The sequence below is a fragment of the Saimiri boliviensis genome, chromosome 12, assembly GCF_048565385.1.
Source record: "Saimiri boliviensis isolate mSaiBol1 chromosome 12, mSaiBol1.pri, whole genome shotgun sequence".
Classification (NCBI taxonomy): domain Eukaryota; kingdom Metazoa; phylum Chordata; class Mammalia; order Primates; family Cebidae; genus Saimiri; species Saimiri boliviensis.
The window spans coordinates 16078269-16096819 of record NC_133460.1 but is presented as its reverse complement, the minus strand read 5'-3'; the positions used below and the strand labels follow the sequence as shown (position 1 = coordinate 16096819).

General features: G+C 42.6%; 1 protein-coding gene across 2 annotated transcripts in view; it reads left to right on the top strand.

Moving 5' to 3' along the window:
* The window catches only part of PRKCB (protein kinase C beta), a 386658-nt gene that overhangs the window by 330112 nt on the left and 37995 nt on the right, over window positions 1-18551 (top strand). For both annotated transcript variants that reach the window (XM_003930205.3, XM_003930203.3), the window contains exons 11-13: window positions 7636-7727; window positions 10241-10303; window positions 15655-15793. In XM_003930205.3, the coding sequence (XP_003930254.1) occupies window positions 7636-7727; window positions 10241-10303; window positions 15655-15793 (294 nt within the window). The remainder of the gene's footprint in view (window positions 1-7635; window positions 7728-10240; window positions 10304-15654; window positions 15794-18551) is intronic.

Here is an 18551-nt window from a genome sequence, read left to right as displayed (position 1 = left end):
TCATCCTTTTAATGCCGGCCTAATGCCATGACTTGCAAAAATAAGCGCTTGATGAAAGTTCTAAAACTCACTTCTGTGGTCCAGATTGGCTCTGGATTGCCTCTGACAATGTTTTCCAGATTTTGATGTTGCTTACTGTGGAGTGGGAGATGAACCTGGTGGTACATGAACACATTGCATTTATTTTTAAAATAAGTCATTTAAAGGATTGATGTACCAGAGCCAGCCTGGATATTGCATAAAGATGATGGACTCCAGACGTGTACTTCTTTCTGCAGAGAGGATGAATTTCCATTTATGACTTTGGTATGAAGTTTAAAATTTTTAAAATAATTGTGTTTAAGGTTTTTTTTAAGTGAGTTAATAAAAATACTTTTAAAATAAGTCAATTTTAGTAGAGAAGGCAGACGAACTTGGTAAAGATTTTTTCTTTTCTTTTTCTTTTTTTTTTTTTTTTTTTGAGACAGAGTCTCACTCTTGCTCAGGCTGGAGTGCAGTGGTGCGATCTGGGCTCACTGCCACCTCCACCTCCTGGGTTCAGGCAATTCTTGCAGCCTCCCAAGTAGCTGAGATTACAGGTGTGTGTCACCACACCTGGCTAATTTTTGTATTTTTAGTAGAGTCAGGGTTTCATCATGTTGGCCAGGCTGGTCTCAAGCTCCTGGCCTCAAGTGATCCGTCCACCTCGACCTCCCAAAGTGCCTACAGGTAGGAGCCACTGCACCTGGCCCAGATAGGTATTTCTTTTCTACAGAGAGGATTAATTTCCATTTAGGACTTTGGTATGAAGTTGAAGTTTTTAAAAATAATTTTTTTTTAAGTGAGCTAATAAAAATGCTTTTTAAAAATAAGTCAATTTGAGTAGAGGAGGCGGAGAAACTTGGTAAAGATCTTAAAGCCGTCTGGGAGGCAGGTACAGTTGGGTGGATGGTTGTGGGCAGTGCATTGTAATCTGATCTTACCCTACCTTTCCCCCTTCTCTAATATGACTCCATGAATTTTACTCTCCCTCTCCAGCAATGATAGCCGTAGAATCAGGAGCCTAAAGTGCTTAGTTATATTTTCCACAATCTACGTTAAAACAAACATGAAGCCATAAAGGTGAAACCGTAATTCATCCACGGACTACCTAAAATGATCTCCCACCCACTTTGGGAAACAACAGCCATTTGGAAATTTATCTGGCCCCTGTCCCTTGCCTGGGAATCCTTAACATCTGGCACCATGAATTATCCACAGAAACATCTCTGGCAAGAGAGTAGCTCCTGGCATAGAGTGGGCATCATTAAGTGTTTGTTCAGAAATAAACGGACAGTAAGACGCCAACCATAACATTTAACTGGCGCATCGAAGCCGCATGCTCAGCATAGTTCAAAGATGATAGATCTTGGGGTTTCCCTGTGTATGATTAGCGGTTGAAACACACCACAGAACATGGCCTTGCCCACAGTGGAGCGATCTCCCGATGTGGGGATTCCGACTAATGAGTTTGGGGGGCAAGCTGAGTTCTTCCAAGCAGAAAGCAAGCAAGTGAAATCTCTCTCTCACTTACTTCTCTCTCTGTGGCCAATGCCATCTGCTAGTTTTAAAAATAATTTTTAAAAGCAAGTGTTTTGGTTTTCTTCAACGTGCAGCAAAGACAGATGCTATTTTTAGGCTTGTTTTCTATTAAAAAAAAAAAAAAGCCAAAGAACCAGAGACTGGGTGTTGGCAGTTCTAGCTTACCGTCTGCATTTTGCCACCAAATTGTATGTGACCTTTCGGCAAATCTATGCCTTGGATCCTGAGAACAGAAGGGATCATTTCACCTCCTTTTCTCATTAGATATGTTGAAAGGGTGAAGTAGTATTGGTTTGAGAAATAACCATTGGTTTTTATTTCTCAGACCAATACTACTGGCATTTGTGGTCAGAGCCTTGACTGAGTTTTTCTCAGCTCAGATTTAATTTCTTTGGGTCTCACTCCACTTAAGACCTAATTCCTGTCTTCAAGCATGTCCCAGGGAAGTAAGAGATTAAGGCAAGGATCAAAAAACAGACTCATATTAGTCCTAAAGGGGGTTTCTGTGCAAAATGTCCATCTTCAAGCCCCTTAGTTAGCTGGACAGCACTCTTAGGGTAAAAACAAAAGTCCTTGTCAGGGCCCTCTCTGGTCATCCTTCAAATCCCAGCTCAGTAGTTTCAAGGAAGCCTTCTCTTCTATGTCAACCCCCACTCTATTAGGCCTGTTTCTACAAAAACTACAAAAATTAGCCAAGTGTGGTTGTGTGCACCTGTAGTCCCAAGCTACTGGGGAGGCTGAGGCAGGAGAATCACTTGAACCTGGGAGGTTGAGGCTGCAGTGAGCAAAGATCGTGCCATTGCACTTCAGCCTGGGGGACAGAATGAGACCCTATCTAAAAAAAATATTTTGGGGGGTAACTTGTGCTCTCCTGTAAGCTGCCAGCTTCTGTCTTGATATACAGCTAGATCTCCACATTTCTTATGTCCCCTCCTGATCGGGAGCTCTTTGAGGGGAGGACACATCCACACATTCGTACAATGTCTAGTGCCTTTCACACAAGATGTACCCACTGGAGGCAGCATCATGAGGGGTTGTGAGTGCAGAGTCTAAAACCAAGTGGCTGGGGTTCAGATCCTGGCTTTGCAGCAACTTATCAGCTGAGTGACCACTGGCAAGTTACTTACCCTTTCTGAGCTTCAACTTTCTTATCTTTAGAAAGGAAAGGATGATTATACTTGTCACATTGAGTTTTGTAAAGGGATAAGTAAGATAAAAGATGTAAAGCGTTCAGCTCATCACATAGTAAGTACCCAAGAGAGCTTAATTTTTTTATTGTTGTTGTTATCAATTAGGCACTCCCACATTTGATAAATGCACATATGACTATTATATATAGGATCACAGTTCTGTATGCTGTGTGCGAGATTTTTAAAAATAGTGAGTTAAATGTTTGTTATATGGCCAGCATCATGTTAGACACTCTACAGATGTGTCCTTGCTTAATGCTCTGCGGGCAAGTGAAAAATGTCCCCTCTATGGGTGATGAGAAAGGCCAAAATTAGTTTAAATAACTGCTCAGTATTGCAATTATTTAACACTGGGCAATAAGACTTGAGTAGTGCAACAAGACTTGAAATACTGTATTGACTTAAAAGGTGGAATCTTCGCTTCACTTTCCCACCTCCTCTTCTCCTGGCTTTATGGCCCCTCACAATAGCTTTGCAACTTTTGACAGCAAGTCACCTTTTATATTGTGACTCAGCCATAGTAACATATAAATATAACCAAAACATATATTCCACAAAAAGTACTTAAGGGTGTTCTGTGCAGCATGCACTGATAATTTCCATTTCATCATTACATTCTCCTTCTTTCTTTTTTTTCAGACAGAGTCTAGCTCTGTTGCCAGACTGAAGTGCAGTGGCTTGATTTCGGCTCACTGCAACTTCCACCTCCTGGGTTCAAGCTATTCTACTGCCTCAGCATCCTGAGTAGCTGCTGGGATTACAGGCACATGCCACTACCCCCGACTAATTTTTTGCATTTTAGTAGAGATGGGGTTTCACCATGGCCGAGCTGGTCTCTATCTCCCGACCTCATGATCCACCCTCCTCAGCCTCCGAAGTGCTGATATTACAAGTGTGAGCCACTACGCCCAGCTTCTCTCTCTCTCTCTCTCTCTCTCTCTCTCTCTCTCTATCTATCTATCTATCTCTATCTCTCTCTCTCTCTCTCTCTCTCTCCCCCTTCCTTCCTTCCTCCCTCCCTCTCTCTCTTTCTCTCTTTCTTTTCTTTCTTTCTCTCTCCTTCCTTCTTTCCTTCCTTCCTTCCCTCTCTCCCTTCCTTCTTTCCTTCCTTCCTTCCTTCCTTCCTTCCTTCCTTCCTTCCTTTTGTCTTTCTTTCTTTATTTCTCTTTCTTTTCTTTCTCTCACTCTGTTGCCCAGGCTGGAGTGCAGTGGTGCCACCATGGCTCATTGTAGCCTGAAACTCCTGGACTTGAGTGATGCTCCTGCCTCAGCCTCCTGAGTGGCGGAGACTACAGGTGCTCACCATCATGCCTGGCTAATTTTTTATTTTTATTTTTGTAGAGGCAGAGTCTGTCTTTGTTTCCCAGGCTGTTCTCAAACTCCTGGCCTCAAGTGATCCTCCTGTCTCGGCCCTGCCAAAGTTCTGGGATTACAGGCACGAGCCACTATGCCTGACCTCTTTTTTCTTTTCTTTTTTTTTAAGTTGATCATGACCCACCAAATTGATTTAATGATCAATTAAAGTGAGATACAACTTGAGTTTGAGAAACACTGGTCTGGCTTAAATATTCAGGCAGTGCTGCCAGGACAGCTCGTTTTCATCACATTTACAGTTTGCAGCCCTGTGTGTGTTTCATTCCAGCCCCTCAGTCGGTCTGTTAGAGATTATTGAATATGTTATCCTCATTTTATAAATGAAGATATCAAGGCTTAGGAATATAAAATGGTCTTCCCAAGTCTCCCCAGCAGCCAGAAAATGTGGAGCTAGTGCTTTCATTCCAGCCTTCTAACTACGTGTATGGTGCTTTGGAGACCCAGTAATTCGTGCTGCCAAGGATCACCCATTTATTCACTTAATGTGTATTGATGGCTCGCTTTGGCCAGGCATGGTGCTGGGCTCTTAGTACACAGCAGTAAGCAAATTTGACATGGTTCCTGGATTTGTGGAATGTTCAGTCATATCTGGCATTAGTCCGTTTCTTTCAGTGTGAGACCCCCAACCTTTGTATTAGCCTATGTGACCTTACATGATGAGTCCCTTAGCACTGCTCCGGGCTCAACTTCTGCTCTGTCTCCCTCCTTCTTTCTTCTCCATATCGGGAGTGCTCGAGCTTCAGGGCCTTTGCTCAGCCTGTTTCCCCTGCCTGGTAAGCTCTCACTCCAGATACCTGCATAGCTGCTTCCGTCATCTCCTTCAAGTCTTTGCTGAAGCACCGTCTTCTAAATAAGATGTACCTTGAATACTTTACTGAAACTGGAACTCCTTTCTCCCATCTCATTTAGCTGGTACTCCCAATCCTCCATACATTGCTCTGTTTTGTCTCCCCGCATAGCACTTTTTAATCTTTTAAACTTTTATTTATTTATTTATTTATTTATTTATTTATTTATTTATAGGCAGTCTCACTCTGTTGCCCAGGCTGGAGTGCAGTGGTGTGATCTTGGCTCACTGCAACCTCCACCTCCCAGGTTCAAGTGATTCTCCTGCATCAGCCTCCTGAGTAGCTGGGATTACAGGCACACACCGTCATGTGCAGCTAATTTTTATGTCTGTTTTTTGTTTTTGTTTTTGTTTTTTTTTTTTCAGTAGAGATGGGGTTTCACTATGTTGGACAGGCTGGTCTCAAACTCCTGACCTCAGGTGATCTGCCCACCTCAGTCTCCCAAAGTGCTGAGATTACGGGCGTGAACCACTATGCCTGGCTATCTTTTAACATTCTGTAAAATTTATTATGTTTAGCATTTATTGTCTTTATCTGTGTCTACCTACTGGAATGAAAGGTAAAGGCAGGGGATTTTGTTGGTTTGTTCACTGCTCTATCCTCAGCACCCATCTATAACCTGGTACCTAGTAGGACTCTATAAATATTTTTTCACTTGAATGGGTAGGTGAGATAAATAATCATCAAGTTCAAAATATAGTTAACGAATTATGATGTGGTCAGAGGTTAAAAAAAAAAAGGAAAGGAACAAAAAAGCTCACAAGGGTTCGTGAAAGAGTACATATAACATCAGGCCTAATTTAGATTGGGTGGGTTAGAGGAAGTGACTTTTTTAGGTTGAGAACGTAAGAGGGACTTCAGTTCCCAAATTAGTTAGTGCAGACCCTGCCATTGCAAGCCGAAGGAACATAGTGTAAAGGAGAGATTTAACCCAAGCAGAAGTCTCTAAGAAGAGATAAAGTGATTTATTCATTTAGCAAATACCCTCTGATGGAAGGAGAGAAACATGTCACATATTGGTGTTGCCCAAGGACCAAAACACATCTGTCTTGCTTAATCTCAACATCACTGAGGTTCTACTATTATCGCCTCTTGACAGATGAGGAAACCCAGGTGTTGAAGAACTCCAAATGCATCCAGCTATTAAGAGACAGAGCTGGATTTCCAAATAAAGTGTCTTTGGCACCAAAGTTTATGCCCTTTCACTCTCTGAGCACCTACTGTGTGCTAGCTGTGCTCTCAGAAACGGAGTACATAGCCAGGAAGGACAGAGCCCCCAACTTGAAGGAGTTCACAATACTCTTTGGGAGACATGCTGAAAAACTTCCCTGATTAGGACACAGATTTTTTTCTGGCCCCAGTTCTTTTACTTCTGGACATGCCTTCCTAGGCTACTGTTTTTCAAACCTTGATCATTCATATTTTTGTTTTTGATAGCCACTGTGTTATCTATTGGTGAGTACCTCAGAATTCAGTGGCTTAAAACAATAAGCACTTATTATCTCACAGTTTCTGTGGGACAGGAATTTGGGAGTACGTTACCTGAGTGATCTGGCTCTGGGTCTCAAAGGAAGCTCCAGTCAGACTGTCAGCTGGAATTTCAGTCATCTGAAGGCATGTGTGGGGCAGAAGGATCTGTTTCCATGGTGATGCACTCACAGGACTGGACTTGGTGCTGGCTGTTGGCAGGAGGCCTGAGTTCTTTGCCAAATGTACCTTTCCATAGTACTGCTTGAGTATCCTCATGGCATGGCGCAGGCTTCCCCAAAAGCAAGTGATCTGAGAGAGAGCAAGATGGAAGCTGTAAGGTCTTTTATGTCCTGCTCCTGGAAGTCATACATTGTCATTTTTGCAATATGCAATGGGTTACACGGGTCAGTCGTATTCATTATGGAAAGGTACTACACAAGAACATATATACCAAGAGACTGAAAAATCATTGGGGGGCCATCATAAAGGCTGGCTGCTACAGGTACCTATCATCTGTAACATTATTTGCTTAATATTTTTCACCTTTTGTTAAAATCAACCTTATCCTAAACCGTAATTATCAGTTAGGTCACAACATTAATATGCTAATTATATTTTCCAGCAAAAATGAATATAAGCTTATTATTATTATTATTATTATTATTATTATAAAGATGGAGTCTCACTCTGTCTTTTTGCCCAGGCTGGAATACAGTGGCTTGATCTCGGCTCACTGCAACATCCCTCTCCCGGGTTCAAGTGAGTCTCCTGCCTCAGCTTCCCAAATAGCTGGGATGACAGGTGCCTGCCACTGAATGTGGCTAATTTTTATATTTTATGTATTTTTTAGTAGAGATAGAGTTCTGCCATGTTGGCCAGGCTGGTCTTGAACTCCTGATCTTAGGTCGTCTGCCCACCTCGGCCTCCCAAAGTGCTGGGATTATAGGTGTGAGCCACCATGCCCTGCCAAAGTTGTAATTATTAATGAAAAAAAAATCTGTATATCACCTATGCTGGCTTGCATAGTTCCAATGACACAAATGTTACCCTTGGGGAAACAGCAAGCCCAGCAAACAGGGATCTGTCAGAGAGTCCTGGTAGTTTTCATCATAAATTCCAGCTCTTCCCCACTGTCGATTTGGAGCCCTAGAAGCTACAGGATGCTAATGTTGCCTTTTGCTGTCCTCTTCCAGGACCGCCTGTACTTTGTGATGGAGTACGTGAATGGGGGTGACCTCATGTATCACATCCAGCAAGTCGGCCGGTTCAAGGAGCCCCATGCTGTGTAAGTGAGAACTAGTGTTTTGCTTTCTCTTTGGGGTAAATGGGTAGGTTAGTGGTTCCTTTGGGTTGTTTTTTGTTTGTTTGTTTTTGCCAGAGAGGGATTTTGAAACACCTCAGGCATCTTTGTTACAAATATTTGGCCAGGAAAGAAAGGTGTTCTGCTTAATATGAGATGATTCTTTTTTTCCTGACACCAGCTAAAAACCTAAAGCTCAGCCAGGCACCATGGCTCATACCTGTAATCTTAGCATTTTGGGAGGCTGAGGTTAGAGGATCACTTGAGCTCAGGAGTTAGAGACCAGCCTGGGCACCATGATGGGATCTCATCTCTATAAAAACCAAAAATCTTAGCTGGGCATGGTGGCGCACACCTGTAGTCTGCAAACAAGCAAACAAACAAAACAAACTCGAAGGTCTAAAACCATTATTTTTTGTTATTTCTAATTCATGTCCCTAATTGCTTAGAAGGGTCCTATACCTTCCTTGGGGATTGTCATTGTAAGTTTTATGTGTTTGTTTGCTAATATTTATTGAGAACTTACTATGAGCCAGGCCCTAAGTGCTTAACAAACATCATCTCATTTAGCCCTGAGAATAACTCTGGGAGGGAGGTGTTACCATCTCTGCTTCACAAACAAGGAAATGGAGATGGAGTGTTTCGAAAGCTTGCTCAAAATCACAGAGCTAGTAAGAAGCGGTTCCTGAATTCTGACCCCAGCTTTTCTTTGCCCATGCATGTTCTTTATCTTATACCACTTATTCCACTCTCCCTCTTAGATGCCTTCCCTCCAAGGCGGTGGAGGATCAAGGTGCATAGTGGCAATGGTCTGTGGTTCCTGAAATGGGGAGACCGAATATGGGTTGTTGGAAATGTGTTTCCTCTGCTCAGTCAATTCTATCCCCTTCAGTTCAAACGGCAGCTACAGTCTCTTCAGAACACAGGTCTCATCATGTCACTTCCCTATTTGGGAGCATGGCCAGTTATAGGAATTAGCAACGATAACCTCTCCTGGGGAGTTTGCAAAGATCTTATTGCCTCTCCAGAGAGCCCCCAGAGCTCATCTGGAAGCATTACATAGCATTTTATATGGCATTACATAGCATTTATATAGCATTATATAGCATTTTATGAGCTATATAGCTGACCATCCATGGGGACTTTAATGCCCTGCTCAGTTCAGCTTGCCTCCTCTCCTCCCACCTGGCCAGGTTGTGAGCACTATGTTCTGATGGGATTTGCATTATTTTCGTGCTTCCAAATCAAGCCATTCATATCTCCTGGCATAACTCTAGTAGTATTAGCTTTTCTTTTACTTCTAGCATCTAATTGAGGCTGAGCATGGTGGTTCATGCCTGTAATCCCAGCACTTTGGGAGGGCAAGGTGGGTGGATCACCTGAGGTCAGGAGTTTGAGACAAGCCTGACCAACATGGAGAAACCCTGCCTCTACTAAAAATACAAAATTAGCTGGGCATGGTGGTGCATGCCTGTATTCGCAGCTACTTGGGAGGCTGAGGCAGGAGAATCACTTGAGCCTGGGAGGCAGAGGGAGGTTGCGTTGAGCCAAGATGGCGCCATTGCACTCCAGCCTGGGCAACAAGAGGGAAGCTCCATCTAAAAAACAAACAACAACAAAAAAAAAACCCACAGTTCCCTAAAGTCCTGCCCAACCTTTGTGGCATAACTGGGCTCCCTAGGTCTCTTGAAACCTCTTTCTTTCTGGGTTGACCTTCAACATGAGGTTACACTTTAGACAGATGTCATTTCTGATTCCTGCTGTGCCGTTCCTTCGCTATATAACTTGCCCAAGTTCATCTCTTTAACCCTCAGTTTCCTCATTTGAGGAATGGGGAGATAATAGTAGGACCTACCTTACAGAATTATTATTAGGATTAAATCAGGTAATGCCTAAAATGGTGCTAGGCAGATGGTTAACCTTCAGTAGATGTTAGCTGCTATTGTTAAGATAATTTAACTTGTTATATAGTCTGAACATATAATTCAATCCTTTTGTGGGGGATGGGGGACAGGGTCTCACTCTGTTGCTCATACTGGAGTACAGTGGCCTTGATTATAGCTCGCTACAGCCTTGATATCCTGGGCTCAAGAAATCCTCTTGCCTCAGCCTTCCGAGTAGCCGGGATCACAGGTGCATGCCACCACACCTTTAATTTTTTTTCTTTTATTTTTAGTAGAGACAAGGTCTCACTATGTCGCCCAGCTAATGAAACTGTAGTTCTCCACCCGGTTCATCATGTTCCATGGCTCCCTCTCCACTATGCAATTGCTGAACTTCTGCCTGTGCCCAATTTGTCTGTAAGGCATCCCCATCACCTTCTGAAGCGCCCTGTTCATCCATCCATACTCGCAGCATCTTATAAGCGATGTAGCTGACCATCCACGGGGACTTTAATGCCCTGCACCTAGTTCAATGTTGTATTGAATTCTGAGCACTGCCAAGCATATGATGTCCTTGAGTTTCTCCATTGCTTTTTTTTTTTTTTTTAATTTCAGATTTTACGCTGCAGAAATTGCTATCGGTCTGTTCTTCTTACAGAGTAAGGGCATCATTTACCGGTAAGTGAACACTGCTGTACTTTCCATCTCTTCATCTCCCTCAGCTCCTCCCTTCCCTGCCTCTTTCTTCAGCTGCTTTTAAAATTAGAATCCATGGTGGGGGAGGAATCCTCCATAACTAACTTGGGCATGTGTTCTGCCAGGCAGCATCGCCCACTGCCCTGGCAAAGTTTGGGCAGCTCTATGTGATGGTAGAAAATCTCGATGGACTGTGTCACCAGTGATGGTTCAGAGACTGTTTGCTCTAAGAGGAGACTCATGGAGAGGACCCCAGTACTTCTTTCTCTTGCCTGTGGACCCTACATTTAGGGAGAAGGCAAAGAAATTTGACTGGCAGAATGTGATGGATTATATTATTATGAAACTTTTTTTTTTTTTTTTTTTTTTGCTATGTAACTACAACTTGGAAATGGATCTGTGAGTAGCTGCCCTGAAAGACAGGATTAGGTTCAGGACTTGGCATTTGCTGGTTTTTGGAGGAGCAAACGGATGATCATAGTTGCATGAGTCATACCATTTTATATTTCATGCAAGGCAGATGATTGCACCCGAGGCTGCTATTTGTCAGCGAGTCCAGGGTGTACAATTCTCCTTGTACTACGTCGATGCAAATGGCTTAGCCAGTGCAGGCTTGGGCTAGTGTGTTATGCAAGGGAGGCTGCAAGGCACAAGGCTTCCAAATGGCACTTGGCACCAGTGGGGGTCTCTTTCAAAGATCGTGAAGAACCACAAAAGTCTGTCTCATTCATGTGTTTGACACATATTTATCAAATCCTACTATATTCTAGGCACTCTTCTGGGTGGTGGGCATACAGAAGTGAATAAAACAGATGAAACCCCTGTCTCTGTGGACTTTATCTCCTCCTGGTGGGAGACAGATAAGTAAATCATAAAAATATAGTCTATCAAGTAGTGATAATGGCGATAAGTCAAGAAGGGGAGGGGGCTGGTGTGCACTGGGTATTGGAAGGTTCCCTCTCATTCTGTAGAGAGCATGGTGACAACAGCCTGGAGAGTTAGGGGGACTTCAGTGTCCTGGGCATTTTGGTGTAACTGCAGGATATGGGATTAAAAGGCATGAGGGGGCTGGGTACAGTAGCTCACACCTGTAATCCCAGTGTTTTGGGAGGTTGAGGCAGGAGGAAGGCTTAAAGCTAGGAGCCCCAGACCAGCCTAGGCAATAAAATTATCCAGTTGTGGTAGTGCATGCCTACAGACCTAGCTACTCCGGAGGCTGAGGTGGGAAGATCAGCTGAGCCCAGGAGTTCAAGGATGCAGTGAGCTATGATCATACTGCTGTAATCCAGCCTATGTGATGGTCGGAGGGGGGATGGGAAGTGGGGGCCTTGTCACAGGGAGAAGGATGATCTTATTCTGAGTGCACAAAGTCCCTGCCATTCCTATTTTCTCCTAATGATGGAGGGAGGAAGGTCAAGAAGAGGAGTGGTTTTACTTGGCATGTGGGTGATCCTAGTGAAAGTGCAAAAATAGAGAGAAGAAGAATTTAGAAGCTGAGGCAGGAGGATCGCTTGAGCCCAGGAGTTCAAAACTGCAGTGAGCTATGATTGCGCCACTGCACTCCAGCCTGGGCAACAGAGCAAGACCCTGTCTGTAAAAAAAAAAAAGAATTTAAATTTTAAACAGTATGATCATTCTGCCCATGCCCATGTTTGCCCTCAATGAACATATATCACTTGTGTACATAAAATGGCACATGGAAAGCCTCTAATTCCCTTAGCTTCCCTTTTGACTCTCATAGTGACAGCATCTTTTTGTGCTGAACATAATTCTGGTGTTGAAAAGTACACATTATCTTCCATATGACATGATCCTCAAATTCAAGCCGATGATTTCAGCTGATGCTTAACCAAAGAAACAGGCATCATGGGTGATTTTTCACTCTACATGATTTTCAACTTGGGTGCTGACATTAGGACCTAACTCCTATTGGAATGTGCCTCTACTAAAATAGAACTAACTGGGTTCTTGAGAATATTAAATATGGAACTACAAGTTTATTGGAAGAAAATCCAGTCCTGTAGGAAACAGGAGAGGAAGTAATTAGAGTTCCAATCAAATGAGTTGCAAATCAAAGCTAGTTTCTAATCAGTCAGGAAGCTGCATTGGGGTCTGAGATCCATGGATCCAGGTCACTAGCCAGGCAGGCGATAAAATTCTAAGATTAGCATTTCAGGTGCTAAGATGATACCTATTTCAAAGCTCTTTTCCCTAAACTAACTATGCACTCTCCATTTCATCCTCCACTATTAATATGGTCTTTAAAGGAATATTTATCAATCTTTTAAGCCAGTCTGTATCTGAACTCTTCTTTTGTGTACATGTAAGAACAGTCAATCTCCTATTCTAAAGATAGAAAATGACAGATACTCACTTCACAGCCCCCCTGTAGCCAGGGCAGGCACACAACCCGAGCTCTGACACTTGCTCACACTTACTCAAGAACTTGAATCAGAAACTAGTAGCCAAGGAACCAGAAAGCGTAGAATCAAGAATGGCCATAGTAATTATCAGTAGCTACTTTCCAGAGGCAAGAGGAGAAGAGGGTCTTAGCAGCAATAGGCAGAGTCCAGCATTAGGGCTTTATGGATCAAGGGGTTCTGCCTGTGTCCCATGGCAGCTTGGGTGGTAGTATCACTGGACCAGCTCTGAGCTGCAGTTAGGCATCATTTCTGGCTGTATAGAATGTTAATCTAGTTCTTCAGTCTCCTCAAAGATTCCATGAGCTCCCCAATACTCTTGGATGAATTCTTTTTCAGGTAAAAATCATCGCAATTGGTTTTTATTGCTTACCCTCCGGAACACTGATGGAAACAGAGTTCTTGAAATTGATAGTCAAATGGAAATGGTAAAAAATAAATTACTTGAAAAAAGATGTATGGCTTTATCATTTCATAGAGATTGCTTTCATAGTGGTAAAGTCTTTTAAGATGTTACGAATTACTGCCTCCTTCATTTAAATCTCTACTTAATTTAACAGTTCTTAAGTAAAGAGGATGAAGGATTATGTTAGACTTGCCATCTTTAAGGAACTGGAGATGTTAGATTGGGGCTGAAGAGGAAAAAAGATTCTTCCTATCAAACGTAGTGTCTGGTTTACCAACCACCATCTCTGGAATGTGTGTTGGTTTTGCCCTTGACAGTTTTCTGAAAATGAAAATAATTGCTCCATCCATCTTTTGAAGCAAAAATGAGGATTTATTACATAGGACAAAAGATTAGGGTGTGATATCAAAATACTGCTATGTGACAGTAAAGATGACAGAGGTGCCCTCCAGCCTCAGGACTGCCCGACTCTTGGCACCTGAAGCTTCTTTTCTATAATAGATGAAGATTTTATCACTTCCCTAGTCTACCCAGCTGCCTGCTTCTGAGCATGGGGTCAAGCTGAATGGATGTCATATGTCACTATTAGAGAAATCACACGTAGACCTACTTAGTAAGTTTAGATGAAAGAAATTGCAGCAAAGCCTGGGTTTTCTGAGTTCCAAACTTTCACTCAAATCACAGTGGCTTGTAGATGACCATGAAGGCTGGATATGAGCAGGACCATGGACAGTGCCAAAGGTAGGGCATGTTGGGATTGGCAAGCATCAGTGGGCGGGTACAAGTGGACCTCCCCCTCCCCTTGAGTAAGGAGACCTCACAGACACAGATAGGAGATGCCAGGATATAGTTTTCGGATTGTATTCTTTTAGTTGGAAATGATGACAGCAACTCAATTCAAAGTAACTTAGGTTAAAAGAGGCCATTTATTGGCTGGCATAACTTAAAAGTCCAGGCACAGATCTGACTTTAGGCCTGGAGAAATGCAGAGGCTCAAGTGATGTCATGCAAGCACACCTTATCACCCTCCCTCTAGGCTCTACTTTCTCTGTACTAGATTTGTTCTCTAAATCTGGTGACCCCTGGAGTTTCTGGACTTGCTTAATACCACCTGAGCAACCCCAATGTAAAATGCACTTATCCCTTTCCTGATTGTGCCAGCCAGAGTGCCAGTACTAATACTTAATAGCATTGATTGGCTCAGATTGGATCACATGCCCATTCCTGAATCAATCGCCGTGACCAACAGGATGGAGTATTTCCACTGGCCAAGCCAGGCTCACATGACCACTCCTGGAGCCAGCACCATTCATGTTACATGGAAGAACTGGGGGAGGGTGGTTCTTCAAAGGAATATTAGAATGCTGTCATCACAAAATAGAATAGGCAAAACCACAGATGCCCACTTAGCCCAATCAAGATGACCAAAGGGAAAGATCAGAATTAAGCAATAGATCCCCCTACCTCTCAGGAAATCAGACTTCCCCATTTTCTATTAGGACTGGGACCATCTGACCCATAGCTCAGCCTTGCTCACTGGTCCTGAAATACAAAGCATTGACACTGGAGCAGGTGTTTGGGGAGGAGGAAAGGGTGTTGACATTGGAGAAATCTTGTGTGCTAAAGGCCTACAAGTGTCCCCAAAATATCAAGCTCTTCTCATCAACACAGATGAAAATAAAATAGAATACAGCACATATCCTTTAGGTTAGAACTCAAATGTCACTGCCTTAGAAAGGTTCTTTCTGACTGACACCCTGTTTAAAGTGACTTCCCCCAATCCCTATCTTATGTCCTCTTTATTTTCTTCATACCACTCATCAGAATCTGTAATAATCATACTTATAGACTAATTGTTATCTTTTTCCCTGCACTTAAATTTAATCTGAGGAACAGGAGAATTGTTTATGTTGTTTACAGCTACATACTATAGCCGGCTCCAGGCACAGTGCTTGTCACATAGTAATTGTGCAAGAAATATTTTTTGATTCAAAGAATCAATGGAAACTCCTGAGCCATGTCCCAGGAGGTCATGGAACACTTAGCATTAAATATTTCTGTCAATCAGCTTTTTTCTTTGTAATCTTTAGAGATCTTTAAAAAGAAATAATGATTTTATGAAAAATATATTTTCTTACAAAATATGAGGGGTCTTTAAGTTGCAAAGGACAATTCTTGGAATTTCCTGGATCCAAGAAACCTCATGGATGCTCTGCCCTTTGCTTAACTTTCTGTGGGTCTCCCTCTTTTCAGAAGTGCTGTCACTTTGTGTCCCTGTGAGACACTTGGCACAGTTGGCTCTGTAGAAAAAGAAGAGCACGGAGGTTTGTGGACCTCTTTTTATCTCCCTGCCAGATTGTAAGCTGTTGGAGGTCAAAGGATGGTTTCTACTGACCTTTGTGCCCACGCAACACCTAACACAGTGTTTTATGCATAATGAGTGGGTGTTGGTTGGCTTGAAATGCACAGCGTTTAATTAAATCTCTAAATTATTGTGTCTGCCTTAGTGACCTAAAACTTGACAACGTGATGCTGGATTCTGAGGGGCACATCAAGATTGCTGATTTTGGCATGTGTAAGGAAAACATCTGGGATGGGGTGACAACCAAGACATTCTGCGGCACTCCAGACTACATCGCCCCCGAGGTGAGAGCTGCTGGGCACATGCTCACATTGCGGTGATGTACCCTCTGCTCCCCAGATGGCCGTGTGAGAGCTGGGAAGGGTCGAGGGTGGTACCTTGCAAGGGAACCTCGGACAGATTCTTATTCTATACTCTAAATCCTCCCTTTGAGATCACACATGCAAATTAATTTAGCACACATCCAGAAGCCCAAGCTCAAAATACATCAAGGTTTGGGAGAAAATTTAAATAAAACTCAAAAGAACCATCCAACACACATCAGTAAAATTCTTCATCAAACTGTTGTGGCTCGGGGCCATGTAATACCGCCTAATTATGACATTGAAATGTTTATTGAGAGAGAAAGAGCAGATCCCCTAGGCTGGCATATGACGTGGGATCTGTGTCCTGTGTATGTCCCTCAGTAGGAAAATGGACAATAGCCCATGATTTATTTATAGCATGAAATACTACCAGGCACCAATTCAGAAAAGTGAGTTAGATGTATATGTAGATATGAAAAGATCTTCGAGACACATTGTTAAGAGAAAAAAATCAAGGTATAGAATGACAAATAGAAGGCTAGGCATGGCCGCTCACACCTGTAATCCTAGTACCTTGGGAGAGGCAGCTGGATCACTTGAGCCCAGGAGTTCCAGACCAGCCTGGGCAACGTGGTGAGACCTTGTCTCTACAAAAATTAGCTGGGTATGGTGGCATGTGCCTGTAGTCCCAGCTACTTGGGAGGCTGAGGTAAGAGATTCACCTGAGCCTCAGGAGGTCCAGGCTGCAGTGAGCTGTAATTACACCACTGCACTCTAACCTGGGTGACACAGTGAGATCTGTCTCAAATTTTAAAAACGACAAATACAATGTGATACTAATTATGGATAAAACAGAAATACACAGAACACTGTTCTGTTTTCAATGAGTATGGAGATATATATATATATATATATATACACACATATACATATGTATGGATATATATATATATATATATATATATATGCACATAAAAGCATACAAAAATGTGGAATATTTCGGACTGATTTTATAACACTTGTTTACCTCTGAGGATAAGGGAATTGTAAAGAGAAATTTAGCTACTTCTGTATACTGCTGACATTTTTTACAATGTAAATGTATTTGTGTATTACTTGGGTAATAATGTAATTCTTTAAAAATAATAAGGCTTCATTCAGATCCAGTGAAGTTTTCCCTATGTGATATACTTTGGTCTATTATCATCTTGTTAATTAATCAGGATATCAGACACAATCTATAATACAACTTCCTGGTAGGCCATGGGTTCCGTAATCTCTGGTTCTCAACTCTAACTGCAGTTTAGAGTCATGAGGGAGCTTTTACAAGGCAGGATGCAGCTGAGGCATGGTGGCTCACCTCCGTAATCTCAGTGCTTTGGGAGGCTGAGGCAAGAAGATTGTTTCAGGGTAGGAGTTCGAGACTGGACTGGACAACATAGTGAGACCCTAATCTCTACCAAAAAAATTCTTTAAGGTGCAGTAGCTCACATCTACTGTCTCAACTACTCAGGAGGATAAGGTGGGAGGATCCCTTGATCCCAGCACTCCATCATGCCACTGCACTCCAACCTGGGTAACAGAGCAAGACCCTGTCTCAAAAACAAACAAACAAACAAACAAAAACAACAACAACAAAAAAGTGGGATGCCCAAGCATCATCCCATTAGAATCTATGCAGGGTGAGGCCCAGGATCTGTGGTTCCCAGAAGTTCCTCATTGGTCATGATTCAGGCAAGAAACCCTGAACTGTATTGCTGGTGACGTTGCCTCTCCCTCCAGCCCCACAGATAAGAGGGATAAGCTGCAGGACAGGCTTTGTCATGAACTAACCACATCACCTCTGGCAACTGCTCTGACATCCCAGGCTCTAGTTTCCTTTGTAAAAGGATTAACTTGTTGCATTGTCAGGAGGATCAAATAAGACTTGAAGTACTTTAAAACTGTGAAAACACTTTCAATGAGTAGTGTTCTGGAACGGTTTCCCTTCCTTGTCTTGTGGGTTACTTCTCAGTGTGCATTTCATTCATTTATAAGTGGCAAGTAAAATTGTATACATTTATCATGTGCAACATGTTGTTCTGAAATACATATACATTGTGGAATGGCTAAGTTGAGTCAATTAACACATTTATTATCTCACACACTTATTTTTTTCTGTGGTAAGAACACTTAAAAATCCCTCTTAGCAATTTTCAAGACTATGATAGATTGTTATTAAGTATAGTTACTGTGTTGTGCGATAGATCTCTTGAATTTATTCCTCCTACTTAACTGAAATTTTGTATCCTTTAATCAACATCTCTGCATTTCTGATTTGGGAATAGAAATCAAAGTGGAAGATAGAGATCAAGAAATGACATTCACTTTACAGCCAAGTTTGCTCAAATAACCCTTTTTGAGTTAAACAAGCAGTAACTAAATTATAAAACATTCTAGGATTAGCTAACTTTTTTTTTTTTTTTTTTTGTAGACGCAGTTTCGCTCTTGTTACCCAGGCTGGAGTGCAATGGCGCGATCTCGGCTCACCACAACCTCCGCCTCCTGGGTTCAAGCAATTCTCCTGCCTCAGCCTCCTGAGTAGCTGGGATTACAGGCACACACCACTATGCCCAGCTAATTTTTTGTATTTTTAGTAGAGACGGGGTTTCACCTTGTTGACCAGGATGGTCTCGATCTCTCGACCTCGTGATCCACCCGCCTCGGCCTCCCAAAGTGCTGGGATTACAGGCTTGAG